Genomic DNA, 21,789 nt, shown 5'->3' with positions numbered 1-21,789 from the left:
TGAAAATATGCAAACCAAGTTCATTTTTAAACACACTTGTTTTATGTAAGAAAAATACAATTCTTTTGCTGACCTTGAATGAGCTCCTCCATCATCCTATGGAAGAAATATTTCAAACATATCATGCAAATAAATTAAAATGAAAAAGAACTGCTGAGTTTATCGAAACAGCATGACATGAAGAATAATTTGACTAAAGCCTAAAAGTCTGTTTCCAATCATGGAAACACTAATCGAACGAATTGACATGGAAATGTGGAATTTGTGACCAAAAATAAGCATGACGTAGCAGAACAGATACTGTTTATTCTTCAAATTGAACATTTAAGAATAATTACAAAACATCATTATGAAAATCACATATCCAGAGACAATGAAAAGCAAAAATAAACAAAGCAATGAGTACCTCAGCTTGTTAGAGATAATACCAGAACAAACCCTAGTCATGTCCAGTGTTTATTCTTGTCTTATTGTGATGTAAATATGCAAATATTAAGGTGTTAAGCAAGGAAAACTCAGAAAGTGTTTGTAACACTAAATGCTCAGGTTTTAATTATGAGATGTAAGCTGCACAGTCAGTAGTAGTAGGGTAACTCTTGGGTCCTGGGTTTGACACCAGATTGGGGAATATCCTGCTGACATGCTCTGCTCATGAATATTTGGGGCCTCTCAGACACATGCTGTCCAGATTAATTGGCATCTCTGCCATGTATATGTCTGTGTCTTGCAATGGACTGGCATCCTGTCACAGTGCTGACTCGTGCCCCATGCCTGACAAGATCACTGCAGTCTTTTTAAGGATAAAGTGGTTATTGAAAAAGGATGGACGGAATTGTAAGATGTTTTTTTTTTATTTCGTTCCATAAATGACATAATTGTCATTGAGAGTTGTGTCCCCTTCTAGGGTTCTCAGCCTTCCCATCAACAGTATTAGGGCACAGTAGGAGAATCCGCCCATATGATACTGGGGGTCTCCATAGGCAGCCATCTCTTGGGCTCTTCACAAAGGCAGGGCTGTCCCTGACCCAACCGGCTGATGCGGTTTTTGACTAGAACTTTGCTTGCAGAAAGATGGGCAAGGGCATAAATCCCCAGGGATCCATCCTTAAATCCCACAAAAATGCTGAGGTTGTCAGACACAGCTAGGGCTGATGGGCTTTTGCAGAGGTAGCAGGAGCCTACATTTTCCCCATTGGAAACTTGAACCACATTGAGAACTGGCTGGGAGTGGAAATCGCAGGAGCAGTTGCATGGTTCAGCGTCACAAATGAAGACTATGTAGTTTCCAGTTAGGGCTAGGCTAACAAACAGTACCTGGGCTTTGGCCTCTAATGAACACAGGGTCCCATTGAGAGTGTCTAAGACATTGATTGTGGCCCCATCAATTGAGATAATGGCATATCTTCCATCCGAGGACAACTGGAATATATCCAGCTGGCTTAAAAATGCAACAGGTACCTGGACATGCTGACGGATAGTCTCTTTAGCAATATTCCAGGTGTAAATGAATCCGGAAGAGTTGATGAGGACCACATAGTCTGGATGTTCAAGTAATGGCTGAAAGGCCACAACATCTGTTTCTCCACCACAGGAGAACCTCTTGCTTACACATCCAGACCACAGACTTACAGCCAGGAGGTCTCTCTCATGCAGCCCTAGAACAAACGTGCTCTCGGGCGTGATGGCTGCATTCTCCAAATACAGATGAACATTGCACACAATGTGCCCATCGCTGAGGTTCCATACCCGAGAGAGGCTGTGCTCACAGATTGACACTACCAAATGGCTGTTTGGGGTGATCAGGTGCTGGGATGCATGACAGCCACGGATGCGGTAGAGGTTCTCCCCTGTATCAGTTTTCCAAACATAAATGTCCCCAGAGGAATCGGAAGTGACCAGATACTTGCCAGTCCCTGTAAGGGAACAGATTTCCACTGGGTTTCTATGGCAGAAACTGCCTTCCAGGCTGCCAGACAGCATGCCCCACTTATACACGACCTCAGTGCCATCTGTTGTGTAAATGTGCTCTCCTTGTGACCCTGTAAGAATTCTTTTTATAGTTATTCCAGTCTTGGAAACACAGGAGGCACCCAAAATTAAATCCAGGTCCCAGAACGTAAGGCAGCCACTCACTGTTACAGCCACCAAGGTCGACTGCTGTTTAACGAGCTTCAGGACCTGGGTGTGGCCAGCATCTAGACTCAGAATGCACTGGCCGGTGTTTCGGTTCCACACCAGCAGGAAAGGGCAATCTTCTAAGGAAGCAATGATAAGGCTGCAAATGCTGGAAAGAACAGCCTGGATAAACCTTTTATTCCGAGGAGCTTTAAATTGATCACATATTGTCCAGTTGGTGGTGTTCCACAGCACTATGTGCGTCTGCTTACAGATTAAGAAAGTCTTATTCTCAACTGAATTCTCAGTTCCTAAGACTTCTTCTCGATCCTCTGGATTATAGCACTCTTTCAATAGCCTGGTTTGAGTTATTGTTTCTATATCCCAGACAAATACATTTCCAAAGCTGTCAACCCATGACATCGTGTCTTCACATTCAGAGTGGAGCACGTGTAGGATAGAGGCTCTTGCTACGCTTGTTGAAGAAGTACTAAGGTGACGGCCTTCATTGTGGGTATCAAAAATGGAGACCGTGCTTTTGTGCTGTCCACAAAATGCAAACTTTCCATTGGAGGAACATGATACACATGTCACTTCATGCCGACAGTCCAGCTGTCCAAGCCATTTACCTGTGTTTAAGTCAAATATGCAGACATATTTTGCACCTCTGAACCATACAAAAATGCTGCTTTTAACAACTAAAAAGCCTTGAACAGTGTGTGGAGTTGCTGGAGATTTGCTGATAGACTTCTGGAAATCAATTTCTTGAATAACTGTAGGGTCATTCAAATTGCACAAAAGTAACCTGTTACATTTTGTGGACAGCAAAAGAAACTGCCCTGCACATTTGGCACTGGTAAACCCTAGGTCTGATGAGTTAATACATTTAAAGCCCCCCGGAAAGTCTTCATTCCATGCCCAGACAGAACCATTTTCCAGAATCATTACTATTGTTTCACTCTGAGTCTCTAAAACTTCAGCAACAGGGGAGACATCAACTGCTGACAGCATGGAGCGTGTGGAAGGCACACTCATTACAGATGAATGCACAACATTTATGCCACAGTTTTGCAATCCCTCCTGATAAATTTGCTTTGCATAATTCACTAAACCTGGTAAAATGTCCACAAATGGAAGCAATTTAATCTGAATTACCATTGTTAGGTCATCGGGTGTAACCTGAAGCAAACAGGCAGCTCTTCTTAGGATGCTAGCGAGAAGTTTCAGCTCTTTATTGAAAGCAAGCAGGGAAGTCTCTTCAATTTCAGATATCATGCCATTCAGGTGACCAGCTTTCAACATTGCTTGTTGGAATCCGAATGTCAATATTATGCTCTTGATTAGCTCATCAAGTCTGCCACTTGCTCTCAGGTGAAATGGTAGTTCATGAATTTTTCTTAGATTACTCAGTATAGTCTTTGGAGAGTTAAAGAGCCAGGGCTGGGAGGGTTGCTGTCTATCAATATAAATTCTTGGTGCAGGTGTGCTTGAGGAAGCCTGAAGAGAGAACAGTGGTTTGCCCTGCGCTGTTTGATTGTGGCTGAGGATTAAAGGCTTGGCCCTTCCATAAGCCCAGCGGTCACTAAAGTAATTCGACACTGTGTTGTGCATTTCCTGCACCTTCTCATCAGAGCCAAGGTAGAGCTTGTTAATGACTATTGGGAAGTGTCTGTTAGCCCAGAACAGCACTTGAGACCCCAGCACATACCGCCTCACCAGAACACCCTTGAGATCGAGAAGAAGCTTCTCTACAGTTGATTCTGGGAGCCTCAGTTTGAAGGGCAGATTGTCTCCAGGAAGGAATGTTGAAAGCACATGGTCTTCAGAAGACAGGATATCAGTTAGTTCTGCCTCTGTGAAACCGGACCTTGCAATGGTTATGTAGCACATGGCTTTGATGACCAGCTCTTTGCCATGTTTTTCCTCAAGATGGCCTAGGAACACTTTAATGTTATCATGGACTCCCTTTCTTAATGAATCTTCTGTAACTTCTAACTCAGACCGCCAAAGACGCACCTGTCTGTATAGTAACTCAACATACAGCGCGAGAGGGCAGTCGTTCAGGGCTTTATTGATGTACACCTGTTGTCCCGAGGTGATCTTCCGCTTAGAAGACAAAAGAAGGTCTGTCAGCATCTTAGAAAGATCCTTCCTGTTCATTGGCCTCAATTCCACAAACTGAGAGGAATCACGGTACAGAACCTTGAGGGCCTGCAAAATGCCAAGCTTCTTTGGGGCTGTGGAAATTAAAAATTTAACATGGGGAGGGAGGAACTTGGGTAGCCACCAAATACTTTGAGTTCTATCAGATTCTGCTATCTGATCCAGTCCATCTAGGATGAGGATTAGAGGACGCTCAGATGAGGGTGCAGAGAGAAGGCTAACAAATTCTTCTTTAAGCTGACTGACGTGTTTCAGGCAGCTCTGCAGTGGCTGATCATAGCTGGCGGCCAGCTGTTGGCATATCATTGATAGAAGGTGTTTCAATGAGTCACTGTCACCTCGAATGAAATAAACAACAACTACAGGATTCCTGTCACTGAGCCAGAGGCCCACCTGAAAAAGACCAACAGAGTACATTTTTAAAATTGTTAAATAATAATTACTTGAATGCGTATATAACATAAATGAGGGAACCTACTTCATTTACCACCCAACCCTGTGTGTGCTGCAACCATTATACAATATGGCCAATTACTCCATTACATATCATATTAGGTAGAGGACTGAGAAATAATTTGAACCAGCTGAACTGTCAAATATTTTGTCAAAAAGGAGTTTTAATTTGCATGTTAAACTTTCATGACCTCTATAAAATAATGCTGTTTATCACAATGGCATAATGACAGTAGCCTACCTGCTTGGCACAGTGAGCAAGCAATACAGTTTTGCCTGTACAAGGACCTCCGCTGACAACAAGTGGATATTTGGTCTCCTTCTGCACAAAGTAACTTTTAATGTTCTCCACCTCTGCACATTCAAGTCTGTACAAACTAGAATAGATGTCGCACAAGTCCAGCTGCTGCAAGAAGTTCTCTGTGAGAGTGTCAAGCCGAGCTGGGTTTCTGGACACTGTCCTGTCAATGAGATTCAGCATATTAGCATAAACCTGCTCACAGAGTCCCTCAGTATACTCCTGGCGCAGCTCAGGTGTGTAACCCTGCCTCAGCTCACAGGTGGTTGTGGAGGTGTACACCTGAAGCCCAGAGGATGTTACCAAGTTGGGCAGGAAGACATCGCGCAGCTGGCAGAGCAAGGCACTGGCGTTGCTATGGCAAAACGCCTGGAGCTCTGAGTCACCGACGAGTCCGGCCTGTGGTTCCACCACTCTCTCCCTCTGTCGAGTCAAGTTGGAAATCTTGTGGACGTAACAGAGGCACCTTTCAATGTCCTCCTTGGAACAGTTTTCAAGAGCGAACCGCATTTCCTTTTCAAGAGCTGTTGGTAAAGAGCACAGCAGGGTCAAGTCATTAATAACCATTCTACTGTATATGGCCAGTACTTTAGCGTGCCTGTGAACACAAAGCAGCGAAGTACTGTATGCTGTACACTGTATGAAACACATTCAATATCATTCTATCCATACTGTAATAATGTGTAATAATATTTTGGTTTTTCAGACTTGCCAGTTATTTTTGTTATACCCAGGTGATTTGGCATTGCCAGTTGTGCATTTTTGTGCACCTCTTCTCACGGTCAGTTAGTGACATAAACCCGTGATAACTGAGCTCCTCTTGCACGCAGGTGAGCACCTTAACTGGTTGAGACACCTGCAAAATGCAATTTCTTGTGTAATGTTACTTATGTTTGAAACGGTACCAGGAGTGTTTGTGGAATAATGTTTGCACGCGCTCAAAGTAATGTGAAACATTTTTTATTTAGACTGCACATTTTGCCACTGCAGGGCATTATGCTGTCCATTGGTATAATAAAACACTGGATGCAAAATAGTGTCTTGGAGATTTACATTCTATGAAGGTATCTCTGGACAACTATCTGCAAAATGACAGCTGCTGGTAGCTCTGTAGTGTATACTTAAAACATCACTATATTTATGCATGATAAATAATGTTCTTCAAAAAATAAAAACATATAGATTGAATGTTTTTCGCACACGTGATACGACACAGGTCCTCATACTACTTGTGTAACTATGGCTTTTTTGCAAGATATGAATGTGACGGTTATCCTAGGGTTATTCTGCTCACCAGAACTAAACTCCACTTAACTTTTGTGGGATGAACTGGGACACATGTGCCACCTGAGGCTAAGACTTAGGGTCCAGTGACCAGGCACATACTTTTGTGTATGAGAATCCCACAAGACATCATCTGCAACCTATTATAAAGTATGCACTGCAGATCTGCAACTTGTGTTGCTTCCAGACACACTACTAGCCTGTGACATTCTAATAGAAGTTCTGTTGATAAACCTTGTTGATGACAAACATTAACCAGTGTAATGTATACTGATGGAAAAAAGAAATGCAACACCTCCTCCTCCACACTCTGGCCCTTCCATCTGCGTGGAACAGGCTGAAGAGTGACTCATCTGTGAAGAGGACCTGATGCCACTGCTGACGAGCCCATCGCAGCCTCTGTCTGGCCCAAGCCAGTTGGGTGTGATGTCTAGGAGGTGTGAGCAGAGGGCCTCTGATAGGTCGCCTTGCTCTAAGGCCAGCAGCATGGAGCCTCACTGTCCTGTCACTGATGCGGACATTGTGTCTGCCAGCAGTTTCAGCAGCAGTATGGGTGGCAGATCTGAAACGATCTCTCAGATGGACCAGAATGATGTGTTGGTCCTGCTCCGTTGTGGTCACTCAAGGGCGACCAGATCTGTCCTGCCGGTGTGCTGAAACCTTCTCTGCAGTCGGGACACAGTGGAGCGGTTTACTCCATAGTGTCTGGCAACGCTGGCACATGACATGCCTGCCTCCAGCACGCCAATGGCCCTCTCCCTTGCTTCTGGTGACATGTGAGACATTATGGGATGCACAGAAAACTGACTAAGTGTGGCCTTTTTCTTGCAGTGACCTAAGCTTTGAATTAAAGCCTTTTTAAAGGTGACCTGATCAGGCATTGTTCCACCTGGACCTCATTGGTTAAAAGTGCACCTAACGAGTTTTCATATGATTGGCAAGTTGCAATGCCTCACTGCACAAGTGGTATTGCTGGTCAGAGGGCTTAAAACAAATTGACAACTTTTTGTGAAAGTACATAAGCTATAACTGTAGTATTCTCATTCCAGAAAATGTTGCGTTTCTTTTCTCCATCAGTATATTTACTTGTATAATGTCAGTTCAATACAGTGCACAGAGTTACACAAATGAACAAGTAAAGGTTTATTCCATAAGAAAAAAAGAAGAGAGACAACTTTTCAGCTGTGGAGCCTTTTTCAGGTGCATCTCCAAAAAGAACTTTGTGAATAAACTGTAGTTATAATGAGTGATAGGTTTATTTGGATGCTCAATATATGCATATGTACTACAAATATAAGTAATATAAGTTCAGAGCTTCTAATTACTGAAAGATAGCACTCCATGAGGAAAACAAACACATAACACACACGCAGCACATAAACATACTAAGCACATACACATACAAATATACCCAGACCTACTGTACACATAAACAAACATATACACAGACACAACACACAGTCATTTTATACAGATGAATCTTCAGCACATCATTTATTGTAAAGATTTACCTGAGATAAAGTATTTCTGCCCTTGTTCTGGGGTAATTGTTCCTTCCTGAATGCATCTTGTAACAACGACAAAGAATAGCATCTTCATTTCCTGGAATGCCTCCTGCCACTCATGCTGATCTGTTTGTCGGGCTTGTTCATCTGTCTGAGAAGGTTTCCCTTTTATTAAAATCATATTTAGGACCATAAAGAAAAATATGTACCAGTCTTTTTTAAAGATCTTTCTTATACGCCAAACCTAGAAATAGTCATTTCAAGCTTGACACGGAGTGCACCGCCATCGAATACTGAGTTCAGCATCATCAGCTGACTGGTGGGCCAAGATGTTGAGTTAATCTGAGCCTTAAGCCAGTAAATTATTATTTTTGCCTTATCTAACGTCCGGTGTCATTCATCAATATGGATTTTGTATGGTAAGCGCTACTAAGTTCTTCACATACAGAAAGCACTGAGCTCTTTTTTTTTACATAGCCCGGCCAAGTCTACTGACCTCCTTTGAGAGGCAAAAAAGCCGTCGTCCCTCAGATGAAGGAATGTATGACTGCATTATTATGTATTACCCAGATGTCCAAGTGTCACCAAGTTTTGGTTGACAGTACTTGGTAAGTACAGTATACCATTGAATGTCTTACCATCAAATTTCTTGCCTGTATCCATGCCACTTTATTCAATGCTTTTAGCTTTATAAGCTCTTTGATGCATTTTCTGTTCTTGTTAAATACGTCTATTGTATTGTAGATATCTACAGTACTCTTCTGCTTGAAATATCATGGTATATCCAGTTGGTTTGATAACTGCTCTGAATGTAGCCTTAGCAAACAGATGTTAACTAACCTGGCAGTAGTGACTGCAGAGTACTTCCTGCTTGTCCAGCAGGCAGAAGGCTGGGGGAATGGCGTTCTCGTCTCTGCGATACCAGCGCTCTAGGGGTTGTGTGCTAACGCCAGCCTGCTGGCACACTCGCAGGACCTCCTGGAACTCCGAGACCTCAATCTGTGCAGGTAGGCAAGGGCGGCCATACTGCTCCCCAATCAGAGCCTGATAGCGGCACCCCCCCCCACCAGGCCGACAGAAAGAAAGTCAAGACATTTGTACAAAAAGGTCAATTAAAGGAGATAATGGACACCAAGTTCCGTATTTTTGTCAATCTTCATGGTATAGATCTGTAAGAGTGAGCATTTTGACCATTACAGCGAGTAAACTCAAACATGGATTGATGGAGTCTTAAAAGTTAAATACCCAACTGAATTAGGTGCTGCCTTAAACACACTTTATGGCTTTTGTTACAAAGCAATTGTTCCCAGAACAGCACTTACAGAATAGGCTTTTGCACTTCATTAGGATAAACAATGCTTCTCTTTTCTATAAAGACTGCAGCACTATAGTTTGAGGGCAAATATCTGACATGCACTTCCCCATGATCAGGAACAAAAGACTGTGCTGGCAACAACAATAAAATAGTCAGAATAAAAAGCATCATTGACATATGGTTATTCACCACGAAGAAAGGGCCAGCAGAGCTCTCCTTGCACTCCTCCAGCAACTCCAATCGAACCTGCTGGGCTCTGGAATCACACAGGCCGTGAGGATCCAGCCCTTCGTACGCGTCGATGACCTGGAGACAGAACACCCTGCAGCTTCGCTCTATATGGGTGGGGGATGACGACTTGTGTGTGTAGACTAGGGTGCAAAGCACAGGCCAGCGGTTTTCTCATTTACTTTGAATATAGCCATTTAAAAAAAAATTGCTGCGTGACAATTTCAATTTAAATTCACCGGTTTCCTAAATCAGCTGGCTTGCATCTTAAAAAAAAAAAACCCACTCAAAATAACAGAGCACGCTCCGAAACAACCTCCTTAACTTCTTGACCTTTGCAGCTTGCAGGATGATGGAGCCACTCACTCAAAATACCGTGGTTCGGATGTTAGACAGAGGGGTCGTATATGGGGGGATAGTTTAGCTGTCAGGTCAGGTAGCACATAGACTCCAGCCCACACCCCAGTGCTTCACACGCCACACTCCATCATCCTGCTGCATGCCACATACTGTCCTGCAGGGGTCACTGTCGGCAAACTCCCCTCTCTGCCAGTCTTCAACGGTCTTCGGCTCTATTCAGAGGGTGTCACAATATACTGAAATATCTACGCCCTAAACGCGACAGACATCAATAATTGAGAGCTTGGCCCTGTGGCCATTCCTGCTTGATGTTAATGACGCACGTTTTCCATTCTCTTTGCCTCCAGCAAAACACCTTAAAATATTAGTTAATGTGTTTTGGTGTAGTCTAGACGTCATAACACTGTACCTATAGTACCTATTGTTGCAATAGTAATCTCATCAAAACATTAAAGACTTCATACAGTATTATGGTGCTTGAGATCAGCGGTAGAAAACAATGGTTTTGCTAGTAAAATGTGTTGAACTGGACGGATGTCTCTGAGAGGGTGAGCCAGTATTGGCTAAAGCAGATCACACGTGAACCTTTTAATTTCCTTAATTTTAAAATTAAAATAAGACGGCGGTTATGTTTTACAAAAAAAGATCCCGATTTAAGATCATTTCACACGTTACCCTGAATTCCAAACCATAGGTGTATCTGCAGTATTCCCTTATTTTAGGGTAGATAGTTTCTCTGAGTGCTTTCCTTTCCTCCTGGAAATCTAAACGAACAAGTAACAAAAATGAACGATCATTACCAGTACTGGAAAGGGACAGGAGAGAGTCATGGCACGAATATATCAGACATAAGGAAATGAAAAGATTTTTTGTATATAATTATGTTAAAATGGTTTTCTATAAATCTTTTTTCTACAATCAACAGAACAAGTTTTTTAAAAATGCTACTTATTGTGGCAATGCAACCACATTCTCATATATACTCTGAAATCGTAACAATATAGTAACGCTGATACGAACATCTTCCAAATGATTTAGCTGCAATAAAAGTTTCGTTAAAATTATCATATATTAAATTCCGATACCGACAATTAATATCTAGTTTAACTACAATAAATGCTGCAGATCGTACTCATAATAATAATAACATGCAAAAACTTACCTTCAGGATTGACGCATAAGAAAACTTTAATGCATGCTTTGGGCGCTTTCCATGAGAGTTTGGAAAAATCCATAGAAAGTAATCTGTTTGTTGAGTTATCCATCTGCCCAAACTCTTTATTGTGTCGTTTAAAAAAAGCTTAAACACAACATTGGTATTGAACTCCTTCACTGGCAGAAAATAGTTTTATCTACTAGAGAAACTAATGAAAAATGACCGTTTGGGGGGCTGTTTAAGATGTCGAGTTCCTGCCAGGAAACTCTGAAAATAAAAGCCCCGTCCTCTCTCCGCTGACTGCGTGTGAGAACAGACCTTTTAAATGAACGAAACGTTGAACACATCCGTAGGCTAGAAACTTGTTCGTCTAATTTGAAACGCTTCCCCACCCTCTTCAATAAACAAACAATTACATAGAACAAAAATTTAAGTATTGCCAAGGAAGAGACTGTGCGTTCATCTTGACTTTGGAGGTCATCATGCGACTGGACCCAAACTTACATCGGTAAAGTGGCTGTGGCTTGTAAGTCATTATTACTACTGAACTATTCGTACTAATGAGTCGCACTACTTATCTCTAGCTGTATGTGATTTTTGGAAGCTGGGCTACCTTGCGCCGATATGAAGTCTTCCCCACTTCTGTGGCAATAATTTAAAAGACTCAACTCATTTTATAGGGTTTAATTAAGTAGAAAACCCAGTTGCCTCAATTCAGGATATTTTCGAACAGGACTTTGGTATTTTAGAAACTGTCACAGAGATTCACTTTATACTGTAGCGCTCTCGGGTTCACATGGGTATGCGCCCTCGCCGCTGCCGCCTCAGGTCGGCCCCCCCACCGCTGGGGACTCGAACCCGGGAAGAAAACATTGGTGTCAGCAGTGGGATAGGACAGCCCTCCGCCGAGGATGGCGAATTAAGCGGGGGAGAGTGTAACGCATACGGCCCACATTACAGATCGTGCAAGCCGGCTTACTAGCGCGGTGACGTCACCGCCCTTCCCTGTGGAGAGCAGGGTCCTCAGCCGGCGGGCTGACGGGAGATTTTCCTTTAGCTCAACTGGCTGGGTCCCTGTTGAGTGACGCCAGAGGCCCGGGTTCGAGTCCCCAGCTGTGTGGGGCCAACCTAAGGCGGCAGTGGCGAGGACGCATACGTGAACTCGAAAGCGCTACAATACTGTATTTTCAACCTAATACTATATAGCAGCAGCCATATCACCCTGCAACTCACAACTGGCAACCCACTGAAGCTAAGCAGGTGTGAGCCTGGTCAGTACCTGGATGGGAGACCTCCTGGGAAAAACTAAGGTTGCTGCTGGAAGAGGTGTTAGTGGGGCCAGCAGTGGGCGCTCACCCTGCGGTCCATGTGGGTCCTAATGCCCCAGTATAGTGATGGGGACACTATACTGTAAACAGGCGCCGTCCTTCGGATGAGATGTAAAACCGAGGTCCTGACTCTCTGTGGTCATTAAAAATCCCAGGGCGCTTCTCGAAAAGAGTAGGGGTGTAACCCCGGTGTCCTGGCCAAATTTCCAATTGGCCCTTACCAATCATGGCCTCCTAATAATCCCCCTCTATGAATTGGCTACATTACTCTGCTCTCCTCCCCACTGATAGCTGATGTGTGGTGAGTGTTCTGGCGCACTATGGCTGCTGTCGCATCATCCAGGTGGATGGTACACATTGGTGGTGGTGGAGGGGAGTCCCCATTACCTGTAAAGCGCTTTGAGTGGAGTGTCCAGAAAAGCGCTATATAAGTGTAAGCTATTATTATTATTATATTCTTTGTGCCTAGGAATTTACAGACTGTTACTTGATGTTACTTGATGTCTGCTTTAGAGGAGGAATGAAATTCTAGCATTGAAACAAGCAAAAATAACATGGACACCGGACAAGGAGGAAAAACAAATATAGACCTTTTCATTTGTTTTATTATTTAACATTTGTACACAATAAATACAAACTTTTTACAGCCCATAAAATGCAGAAAGTATTTTGCACCACTGCTCTCCAACATTGACACTGTGGGTTACAGAGTGATCCCTGCTTTCACAAGTCTGTTAAGGGAAGGCCCGTTATATGTCTTTTTTTAGCAGCTTAAAAATATAATAATATAAAACATAAAATAATACTACTTGTGGGTATTTCAATGGAGAGTTGTTTGAATTAAGTGATAAACTGGCCAAAAAGAATACAAGAGGTGGTCTCTGGTGACAAGAGTGTTTGAAGGATACGAATGCTGTAAACCATAAACTTCAAAACAAGTTTGATAACATTCAAAAGATCTCAATGAGATCAACAAGAATTGAAAGAGAAAGAGACAGAAAACACAGATATTTATCTATCTTCCCCTCTAACTACTTTTAATATCTAGACTGATTGATTTCATATTGTACTTCACATTCCTCCCCAACCTTTTTTTTTACAATGAATAGTTCTGATAAATGTTAAAAGCATTCTCCTCCTGAAAAGATCTAATTCATTTTTAAGAAATAAAAACCGTGACAGGTGTGCAGAATCACAAATGGCATTAGTCACACTAATGCTGAGAAACAACACTCACAAATATGCAAGATAAGTGGCAAAGGCTGTAATTTAGGGGAAGCCAAAACAAAAAACAGCAACAAGAAAAGTGCTGTTAAGAATTTCTTGCATAAAAACCAAGCACTTTTTAAATTAACTTTCTCAAGTTATAGAACACTAACATATTCCTTGCTTTTGGTTTGGAGAGCTTCAGAATTCTGAATTACCAGTTTGCCCCTATAGGAATTAATTTACGCTGACTAGTTGTCAGCTACAGATAACCCAATTACAGGCAAGTCTGAGAGGAGTCTCTTCCTCCTGATGATGCAGACATTTGATTTCTGGTCCGCAAGCACAAGGTTTTCTTCAGTTTTGTTTTGCATTTCAAATGCCTGGAGAGCTCTGCAGTCATTTGGAAAAAATAAATTGCCACTTCTGCTTGTTTAAAGGCCTGACCGTAGCTGAAAGCACACAATTCACTTCTTGAAAGGACACTGAACCAAGAATAGGTTTAGGTGACTGTACACGGGAAAAAATACTTTGAAAGTGGGGGGGGAAAAGTGTTCACTAGATCTAAAGAAGGTTGCCACCCCTCAAAAAGAGAAATCAAAGGATCACAGAAAAGACAGAATCTGAAACGACAGCTTTTTCAAAACGTGATAAATGAGTGAAGGATTTTCACTGGATCTGAAATGATCCTGTGCTGTAGTTTAAACCAGGTGGAAGAAGTCTGATAAACACATTACCACTATGCTCCCATTTCTTAAGTATTTAGCCAAATTATATTCTGTTCAATCCTTAACAAAGCTACATGACAGATAAATGTAAAATAAAGCACCCCCACTAATGTTCACTTATTGAATTGCATATAAATGCAGATTAAGTCCGATGATAAGTGAAAAGACACAGGTCTACACATTGATTAAATGGGCGTTAATGTTAATGCCTGATTCAGATCCAAATCTTCTTCTAATCTGCATTGCATTTCTTCTTACTGTGGACTGCATGTTAGCAATACAGAGGATTGTGTCTATTACAAAAGCTGAAAAAGAGATATATCATGTAATTGGTATTGTTTCAATTGCCACACTTCCCTTATCTATGAGATAGAAGAAATTTACTCTCATTTAATTTTGTGAAGGGGAAAATCTCCAAGAGGGTCCAGCCCCTTGTTTCGCATGTTGCTTTTTTCAACTCCCTTTCACCTAAACGTTAATTTGAACAATTATACATCACATAAAATATCGACATGGTAATGCTATATGAAGAAATGTTTCGCATATTTTGAACATTCCTATGGCAACAGTAATGTACTGTACTAATGCATATTATATACGTATGATATGACTACATGTAGCTGGGCCTTAGACCTCCTGGAGAACAGCCTCACTGTTCCCCAATCATCTTCCTCTTTCAGGACAGGCCTGCTTATGGACATTCTCTGCCATGTCCTCTTCACTCAAATGTTTCCTGCTTCAAATGCCCAATAAAGACACAGATGCACAAAAAAGGCACAAAATATTTGTGACTCTGTATATACACAAGTTGCTTGCCATCCCTTTCTTTCCACTGTTCAGATAACATCAGAGCCAAGGAAAGGTTAGAGCGAGCTAAGACCTTTCGGAAAATCTACTGTTCGGTTGCTTGTAAGTAGTCGATCCGAGGACCTCATCCCGACAAGCCTTGAAAAAGAGACAGGGTGATCAGCTTGGACAACGGGGCTGGGAAGCGTGTTCCAGAACTCCCAGAACTGTTGGGGTAAAAAAGTGTCTCTTGGTCTTCCCTTTTCACTTTTCAACGCGCTTCTCTGTAGTTCCCCCTTGTGTCGTCATGGTTGACTGTGAAGAACTGAGCAGGGCTGAGTTTGTCGAGGCCTTTGAATCAGATCCCCTTGTAGTCTTCTTTGCTCAAGACCGAAATGAATCAGTTCTTTTAGCCTGTGAGTGTATTCTTTTAAGCCCCGATATGTATCTGTTCACACTTCTGGACTGATTCCAGAGCAGCAATATATATATTTTTTTAATGTGGTAACCAAAATTGTACACAATATTCTAACGAGGTTCTTACTAGTGCACTATACAAGTTTCACATAACATCCCTTGGAACACTTTTAACTATATTTCTTACCATTCTGTTTGCTTTTTGTTTGGCTCCTCCAACATTGTGTGGAAGATGTAAATGATGCATCAACATGGGTCCTTTTCTCCCCCATAAACATCTTCTTCAATCTCACCGATTCCCATCTTATTTTTATATTTTTATGTTTTTGTTACTTGCGTCTAATCCTCTGAACTTTTTTACTTGGCCATCTAACAGGTGTTTACCTAGCCTTGGTATTTTTTATCATTTGTAATTTAAATCATCTTTGCAGCTTCCACAGTGCATACTTGGTATCAACTGCAAATTTGACGAGTTCACTAACTATGGCAGAATTGTTTGAATTAAGAAGAGCAATGGTCCTGATACAATTCCATGTGGTACTCCACTAATTACATCACACCAGTTTGAGCATTCACCCCTTGACTGTACAGTCGTCTATATGTTAACCGGTTCTCAATCCGAATATGTGCATTACCTAGAATTCTTACTGCCTGAATTTAAGAATGAACCTTTCATTAGGAATCAAAAGCACTTAGTTCTAAAAGGCTAAATAGAGTCAACTCGCAACTTGCGTGTTCTCAACTTAACAGCTTTACGTAGTTGGCTATGGAAATTTAAAAAAATATTGAAAAAATGCCTTATTCTTCGAAATATTTTCAAATATGCCTATGAGACCTAGTGAGTAAGCCTATACAGTCGTCTCATTTATTTATTTTTATTAACCGTTTTATACTGCTTTTAGCATAAGAGGTTAGAAGGGTTTTTTTTATAAGGGTTATAGGGTAAAGTGTGACTATATGCGAATTTGGCTTTACACGCTACTCAAAATCCCTAAATGCCTACGTAAATTGTCAGTCAAGTGTACAGTCGGTATCCATTTCCCCTGTCGCATGTTGAAAGAACTGGAAACAAGTTAAGCATGATTTACCCTTCTTAGACCCATCATTAAACAGATGATCCTCTAGTTTGGGTCTAATAATAGTTTCTGTAACATTGCAATTAATAGAAGTAAGACTTATTGGTGTACAACCCCATCAGTTTTTCACCCCATGGTTATGTTGGGTGCTACTCCAATCATGGGTACTTTTTCAGTCAATGGGTATTATCCCTGTGTAGAGGGACTACACAAAGAGCTTTGTTAATGACCTACAGATAATATCTCTTTCTTTGAGTATTGGGGAATTATTTAAGTGCTTCTAATACCCTTAACAATTCTACTTCTTCTTTGCAACTTTTTCCTAATTTAGAACTTTGTCCTTCCCCAGCCCGAGACATGTTGTAAATTTCGTCTTTGGTAAACACCTGGATAAAATCTTAATTTATGTCAGCCTTTTCATTCTCTAAGTCTTTCTGGTTATTGTATCTGTGAAACTGCACTTCAGCTTTCACTGATCTTTTACAGCTGTAATACTGACTTGATTTTCTTTATTTTAGGGTCTTATGTTCTTGAGAGAGAATCAGAGAGATATTATAACTCCCTCTGCCTCTCCTATAACCTTAGTGTATGTGATTGCAATTCATTTTCCCTTTGAAATGTTTCAATCATTTTATAAAGTGCTTTTTCCCCCCTTCTATTTTTCTTAATTGATTTTCTAAGCCGTACTGGACACTGTTTTTTTACTCTGATTTACTTATTCACTTAATCTGTTCTGTGCTTCAAGCAGAATACCTTTAAAATGGTGTCATCCATTCTACTGTTTCCATTTCTGTTCTCTTTCACTTCTCAAGGACTCCTTCATTTTCTGAAATCATTTTACTTTGATCTTCTGAAATGATGTCCTAAACTGCTTCGGATATCTCTAATGGCTTTCTTGCATCCATTTTCCTTAACCTATCATGATCGATTGAAAGGGTCTAGGTTAATGCAGACATTACACATGTTCTTGATTTCATGATACTGAACTGCATAATATATTAATTTTGTGATCTGTAGCCTACTCCTTACACTATGTATTTTTGTATAAGTATGACCCATGTAATTTATAAGACCACTGATTCTTTATGTTCCTGTATACGAATGCTCTTTTGGATGTACTGTATAGTGCTATACCTCCACGCCTTCATTCCTTCTGGTCTCTCAAGAACAACTGCCCATTAATGTTGTATCACTTGCCATCACTCTCCATTAGCCATGTTTCAGTGATTCCAATTACATCATAAGTGCATGTTACTGCAGTAGCTTCCATCTCTTGTATTTTGTTCCTAATACTCCAGGGATTTAGGTATAAGCACCTAGTTACCTTGTCCTTTGATGTTCTGATTTCCCTTGGGTTCTCTTTTTTGATTCTACTTCCAAGACATCTCCCTTGCAGATTTTCTTTGGATCTTCCCCTCCCCCTTTCTTTCTAGTTTAAATGTTTGTGAATTTCTCTATAGATCCTTATAAATTATAGGCCCAATCCAACCAGTGCCATTGTCTGTACTGCTGGCGTTTGCCAGAGGAAGGTTTCTAGGGACTGCTGAAGCCTTTTTTCAGCACACCATGTCCTCCGCCCGGTGTTGAGTTAACAGATGACCTTTTTGCAGTTGTTCACCTCCGCATGGTGCAGGCAGGATCCCTGAGAAGACCGCCGATTTTGGGCCTGCTCTTCAGCGGGTTTCCAAGGTCTTTCAGTCTGTTGCGTAATAAATACTCTCAAACCTCCTTCCTCCTGACTCAAGACGAGGGCTCATAATGAAAAGGTGCCGGACCTCCAGGACTGATCCCACGGGCCTGTCTCACCCCACCCCCACCCCCCCACGGTTCGGAGCCTGGTCCAGTTCAGTCCACGAGCACGGTGCCCCCCGAGCAGCCTTCCCCCGGTGTGGTGCTCTTACACCAGAGTGATCTCCACCTCTTCAGTCTTCTCTACCTGCCTACGAGGGTGCTGTGTGGGTGGAGGGGGCGCCGCACGGACCTGCAAACACACAGCCACACATCTGCGTTAGATGTGCTGTACCTCGAGCAGCCTCATGGTGTAGCTTACTACTGCACATCCTTACGTTCCAAGTCCCATTTCTGCTTACTTTCTCTTTACAATCCTTCCGGATACCTCATCCAGGTTTCAGTTTAGGAATATCCTGTGCCAGATTTCCCATAAGGCACTGTAGACACGGTGCCTAGGGCCTACGAAGGAGGGAAACACTAGCGACTAACGAAAAATGAGCTGAAACAACATGCTTGCAATCGACTCTAGGTGCTCCAGATCAATAATCAAACGCTGTCTAGCGGCTGTTCTAGAAACTAGAGGTATAGAAGTGATGGTCGCTTGACTCGCTCCATCCATCACGTGGTTTAGCATTAGAATAGTTTAAAGTGCATATCAATCGACGTAATTCCATTGGCGTTTACCCCTCTTTTTGAACATTACAGAGTCAAAGTGCCTAGGGTTAGTGCCTACGAACACCAAAACCGGCTCCGATTCCCAGATCTGTGATGTACAGAACAGGCTCCGGAATGTTCCACTTCAAGCATGCAGGTTTGGGGCTCCTAAGATTGGCTCAGCCAATCAAGAGACTGGCTCAGACTGCATGCTGGGCCCTATGACCCAGACATCACCAGCTGGAGCCTAGGCCGTGCCACGAGCCAGCTGTGAGGCCCACAAATAAGTCTTGATATCTCTCGTTCTGGCAAGAGTATAACTCCAGTGAGTTGTCTGGAGCCCCACTCCTACAGCTGATACATGTCAAAGAATGAAAGGCCAATACAAGCAGGTTGTTGGGAGATTCCAAAATGAGGTTTAAATTAAAAACATAGTTGATTCCCGTTTTCTTTTTTTTTTTAAAAAGCACACGGCTTATTGAAACCACAAAAGTTTTCTTTTCTGGGAGACGACTGTAAGTAGAAATTCAGGGTGAATAGTTAACTTACAGGTCTAAGCTTTCCAGGGCCGCTGTCTGGTGTGAGCCTCAGAGGCTGAGCATAGCCGGGGGACTCAGAACAGAAGCTGTTGTGATCTGAGAGAAGGATTTAAACAATGTGAGAAACACATCATAGCCTGAAAACATCGTTAGCACTTTAATAACAGTACTCCAGAGTAATATGGACTCCACCTCCACTAAAAATTCTGCACGCCTTTAACACAGAACACTTCCTACAAAGGCACTCCTAAAGTTTTACGATGTGGGAGTGATGCTTACGAGATACAATTTAGCATCTCAATAAGACATGATGTATAAAAACACCACACCTTGAGAAATTTAAAATCATTACGTTTTAAAATACTTTCACAGAACTTTTTCCATAGTAAAAAAGTTGATTAGTGTTGATTCAATGATGAAGTAAGACAGCAGTGAACGACAGCTGAATTTTACTTTCCACATTTTTATATGACACTGTTTCGGGGTGTTTTGGATATGTTATTTCGTGTTTTGAATTTCTTTATAAAAATGTCATAAAGCATCGAGAACTTAAAAACACAGATACACTACATACACGTTTAAAGTATAATATAGTAGAGACTCAGTGCTGTATTGTACTCATAACCTCAGCTTGCTAACTGCAAAGAACAAAATATTCAATTTAATAATAATAATAATAATAATAATAATAATAATAATAATAATAATAATAATAATAATTGCTTACACTTATACAGCGCTTTTCTGAACACTCCACTCAAAGCGCTTTACAGATAATGGGGACTCTCCTCCACCACCACCAATGTGCAGCATCCACCTGGATGATATGATGGCAGCCATAGTGTGCCAGGACACTCACCACACATCAGCAAGGGAGGAGAGCAGAGTAATGAAGCCAATTCATAGAGGGGGATTATTAGGAGGCCATGATTGGCAAGGGCCAATGGGAAATTTGCCCAGGACGCCAGGGTTACACCCCTACTCTTTTCGAAAGAACACCGTGGGATTGTTAATGACCACAGAGAGTCAGTGAGCTGCCAGTTGTGAGTTATGGCTGCTGGCAATTTAGTATAGAGCCTGCTTAATGAGAAGCAATTATTGTGTGTAAATAACATATGATATACTGTTTCCAGATCAGCCGGTGACTGCTGGGAGAACGGTGGAAGCAGGATTATCTGTACTGTAATTTTTAACACCTCACAGATAATCTACACCAGTATGTTTCTACATTTCTTGGCGAGGTCTGGACGGTACCGCGCAGAAAGCCGTCTTACTGTGAGCGGGGCCTTTGAGTGGCGCAGGCAACAGTTGGTGCTCTCCGTTGACGGACGCGGAGTGGGGGAAAGGGGGCGCCGTGGTCTTGTCAGGGCTGGTGAACGGGCTGCAGGGGGGCTGGTCGTACAGAGGCAGTGGCGGCAGAGAGGACTGCAGCCGCAGAGAGGGAGACACCTGCAAAGACACCCGAGAGGACCTTAACCTCAGACAACTTCCGCGATTTTCCTTTAGCCGTGCTTGAAGCTGTGCTGCAGCTCATTTCCCAGCGTCGCCAGCACAGAAGGGGCAGGATCTCCCAAATTCCAAGCCTAATGGCCAGTCAAAACCACTTCCCTTCTCGGATTTCCCTCTTTGATCTAGTTCTGTAAACATTCAAATTACAGGAAGGGCACCATCACGTCCGTCCGTATTTATTAGTCTTCACAAATACCGTGAACAGAGTTCCAGACAGTGGGGAGAGTTACATCTGTCCACTGCCTGGAAAATCTACTGTTCTTGTAGACAAAAGACAATTAAAGGGAACTGCAACGCTATTTAAGATTTCAGGATCAGAAAGAATCAGCTTTGATGAGTGCATTCCATATGCACAATGAAAGTAACATACACAGTAACGTATAAAGCCTCCAATTTAAATCACAAATAGACTAAATCTTCAGGAATGCGCAGGACCATGTTCTGTGATCCACAACAAGGCAACAAAACTTCTGGTGATGTGTGGCAGCCCTATGACATTGTAAACAACCAGGCTTGTGAATACTTCTCTTTTAATCCAATAGGAATATTGCTTTCGCTTTCAAAGCAAGTTTGTCGCCAAATATTACTTACTCGTTAACTCTGCATGCAGATCACATTGGAACATTTCTGCTGTGAAATGTCTGCTGCACAACCTGTATTTATTTGCTCGTACTTCGCTTTACATTAGTCTTTACGGTTACTAGCTAGCAGGAAGGGCCGCATCACGTCACAGCTCGTGGGAACTCGAACGTGAGTTTGCAGCAACATGGCGACTTCCAGAACTTTCACAAAGTTCATTATTTTGTGTTTAATTTGAAATTTGACATTTTTTTTCTACAACGTCAATTTCTTACTGAGATTTAAGAACTGGTCTGAGAAATTGGGACTGCAGCTCCCTTTTAAAAGAGAAACCTACAGCAGTCTATTTGTGCATCTAG

The 21,789-nt window shown here is 42.0% G+C and overlaps 2 protein-coding genes across 4 annotated transcripts in view; both read right to left on the bottom strand.

Moving 5' to 3' along the window:
- Positions 1-286: 286 nt before the first annotated feature.
- On the bottom strand, positions 287-11,343 carry LOC102683788 (NACHT and WD repeat domain-containing protein 2). Of its 2 annotated transcripts, XM_015341645.2 has the most exons (7): positions 10,884-11,343; positions 10,397-10,485; positions 9,323-9,439; positions 8,659-8,862; positions 7,825-7,969; positions 4,973-5,553; positions 287-4,671 (listed from the first exon to the last, which is right to left on the bottom strand). In XM_015341645.2, exons 1-7 carry the CDS (start codon positions 10,984-10,986, stop codon positions 931-933), a joined length of 4,980 nt encoding a protein of 1,659 aa, XP_015197131.2. In that variant the 5' UTR covers positions 10,987-11,343; the 3' UTR covers positions 287-930. The 2 variants fall into 2 exon arrangements, with proteins under 2 accessions (XP_015197131.2, XP_015197132.2); XM_015341646.2 differs by lacking the exon at positions 287-4,671 and having other exon boundaries at positions 4,867-5,553; positions 10,884-11,339.
- A 1,449-nt stretch (positions 11,344-12,792) lies between these two features.
- The window catches only part of LOC102691268 (F-BAR and double SH3 domains protein 2), an 83,102-nt gene continuing 74,105 nt past the window's right edge, over positions 12,793-21,789 (bottom strand). For both annotated transcript variants that reach the window (XM_015341477.2, XM_015341478.2), the window contains 3 exons: positions 20,617-20,791; positions 19,353-19,438; positions 12,793-18,399 (listed from right to left, as the gene is read on the bottom strand). In XM_015341477.2, coding sequence (XP_015196963.2) covers positions 18,316-18,399; positions 19,353-19,438; positions 20,617-20,791 — 345 coding nt within the window. In that variant the 3' untranslated portion in view covers positions 12,793-18,315. The remainder of the gene's footprint in view (positions 18,400-19,352; positions 19,439-20,616; positions 20,792-21,789) is intronic.

Source organism: Lepisosteus oculatus, chromosome 5 (genome assembly GCF_040954835.1).
Source record: "Lepisosteus oculatus isolate fLepOcu1 chromosome 5, fLepOcu1.hap2, whole genome shotgun sequence".
NCBI lineage: Eukaryota > Metazoa > Chordata > Actinopteri > Semionotiformes > Lepisosteidae > Lepisosteus > Lepisosteus oculatus.
The sequence above is the reverse complement of the archived record's forward strand: the minus strand, read 5'-3'. Positions and strand labels throughout refer to the sequence as shown.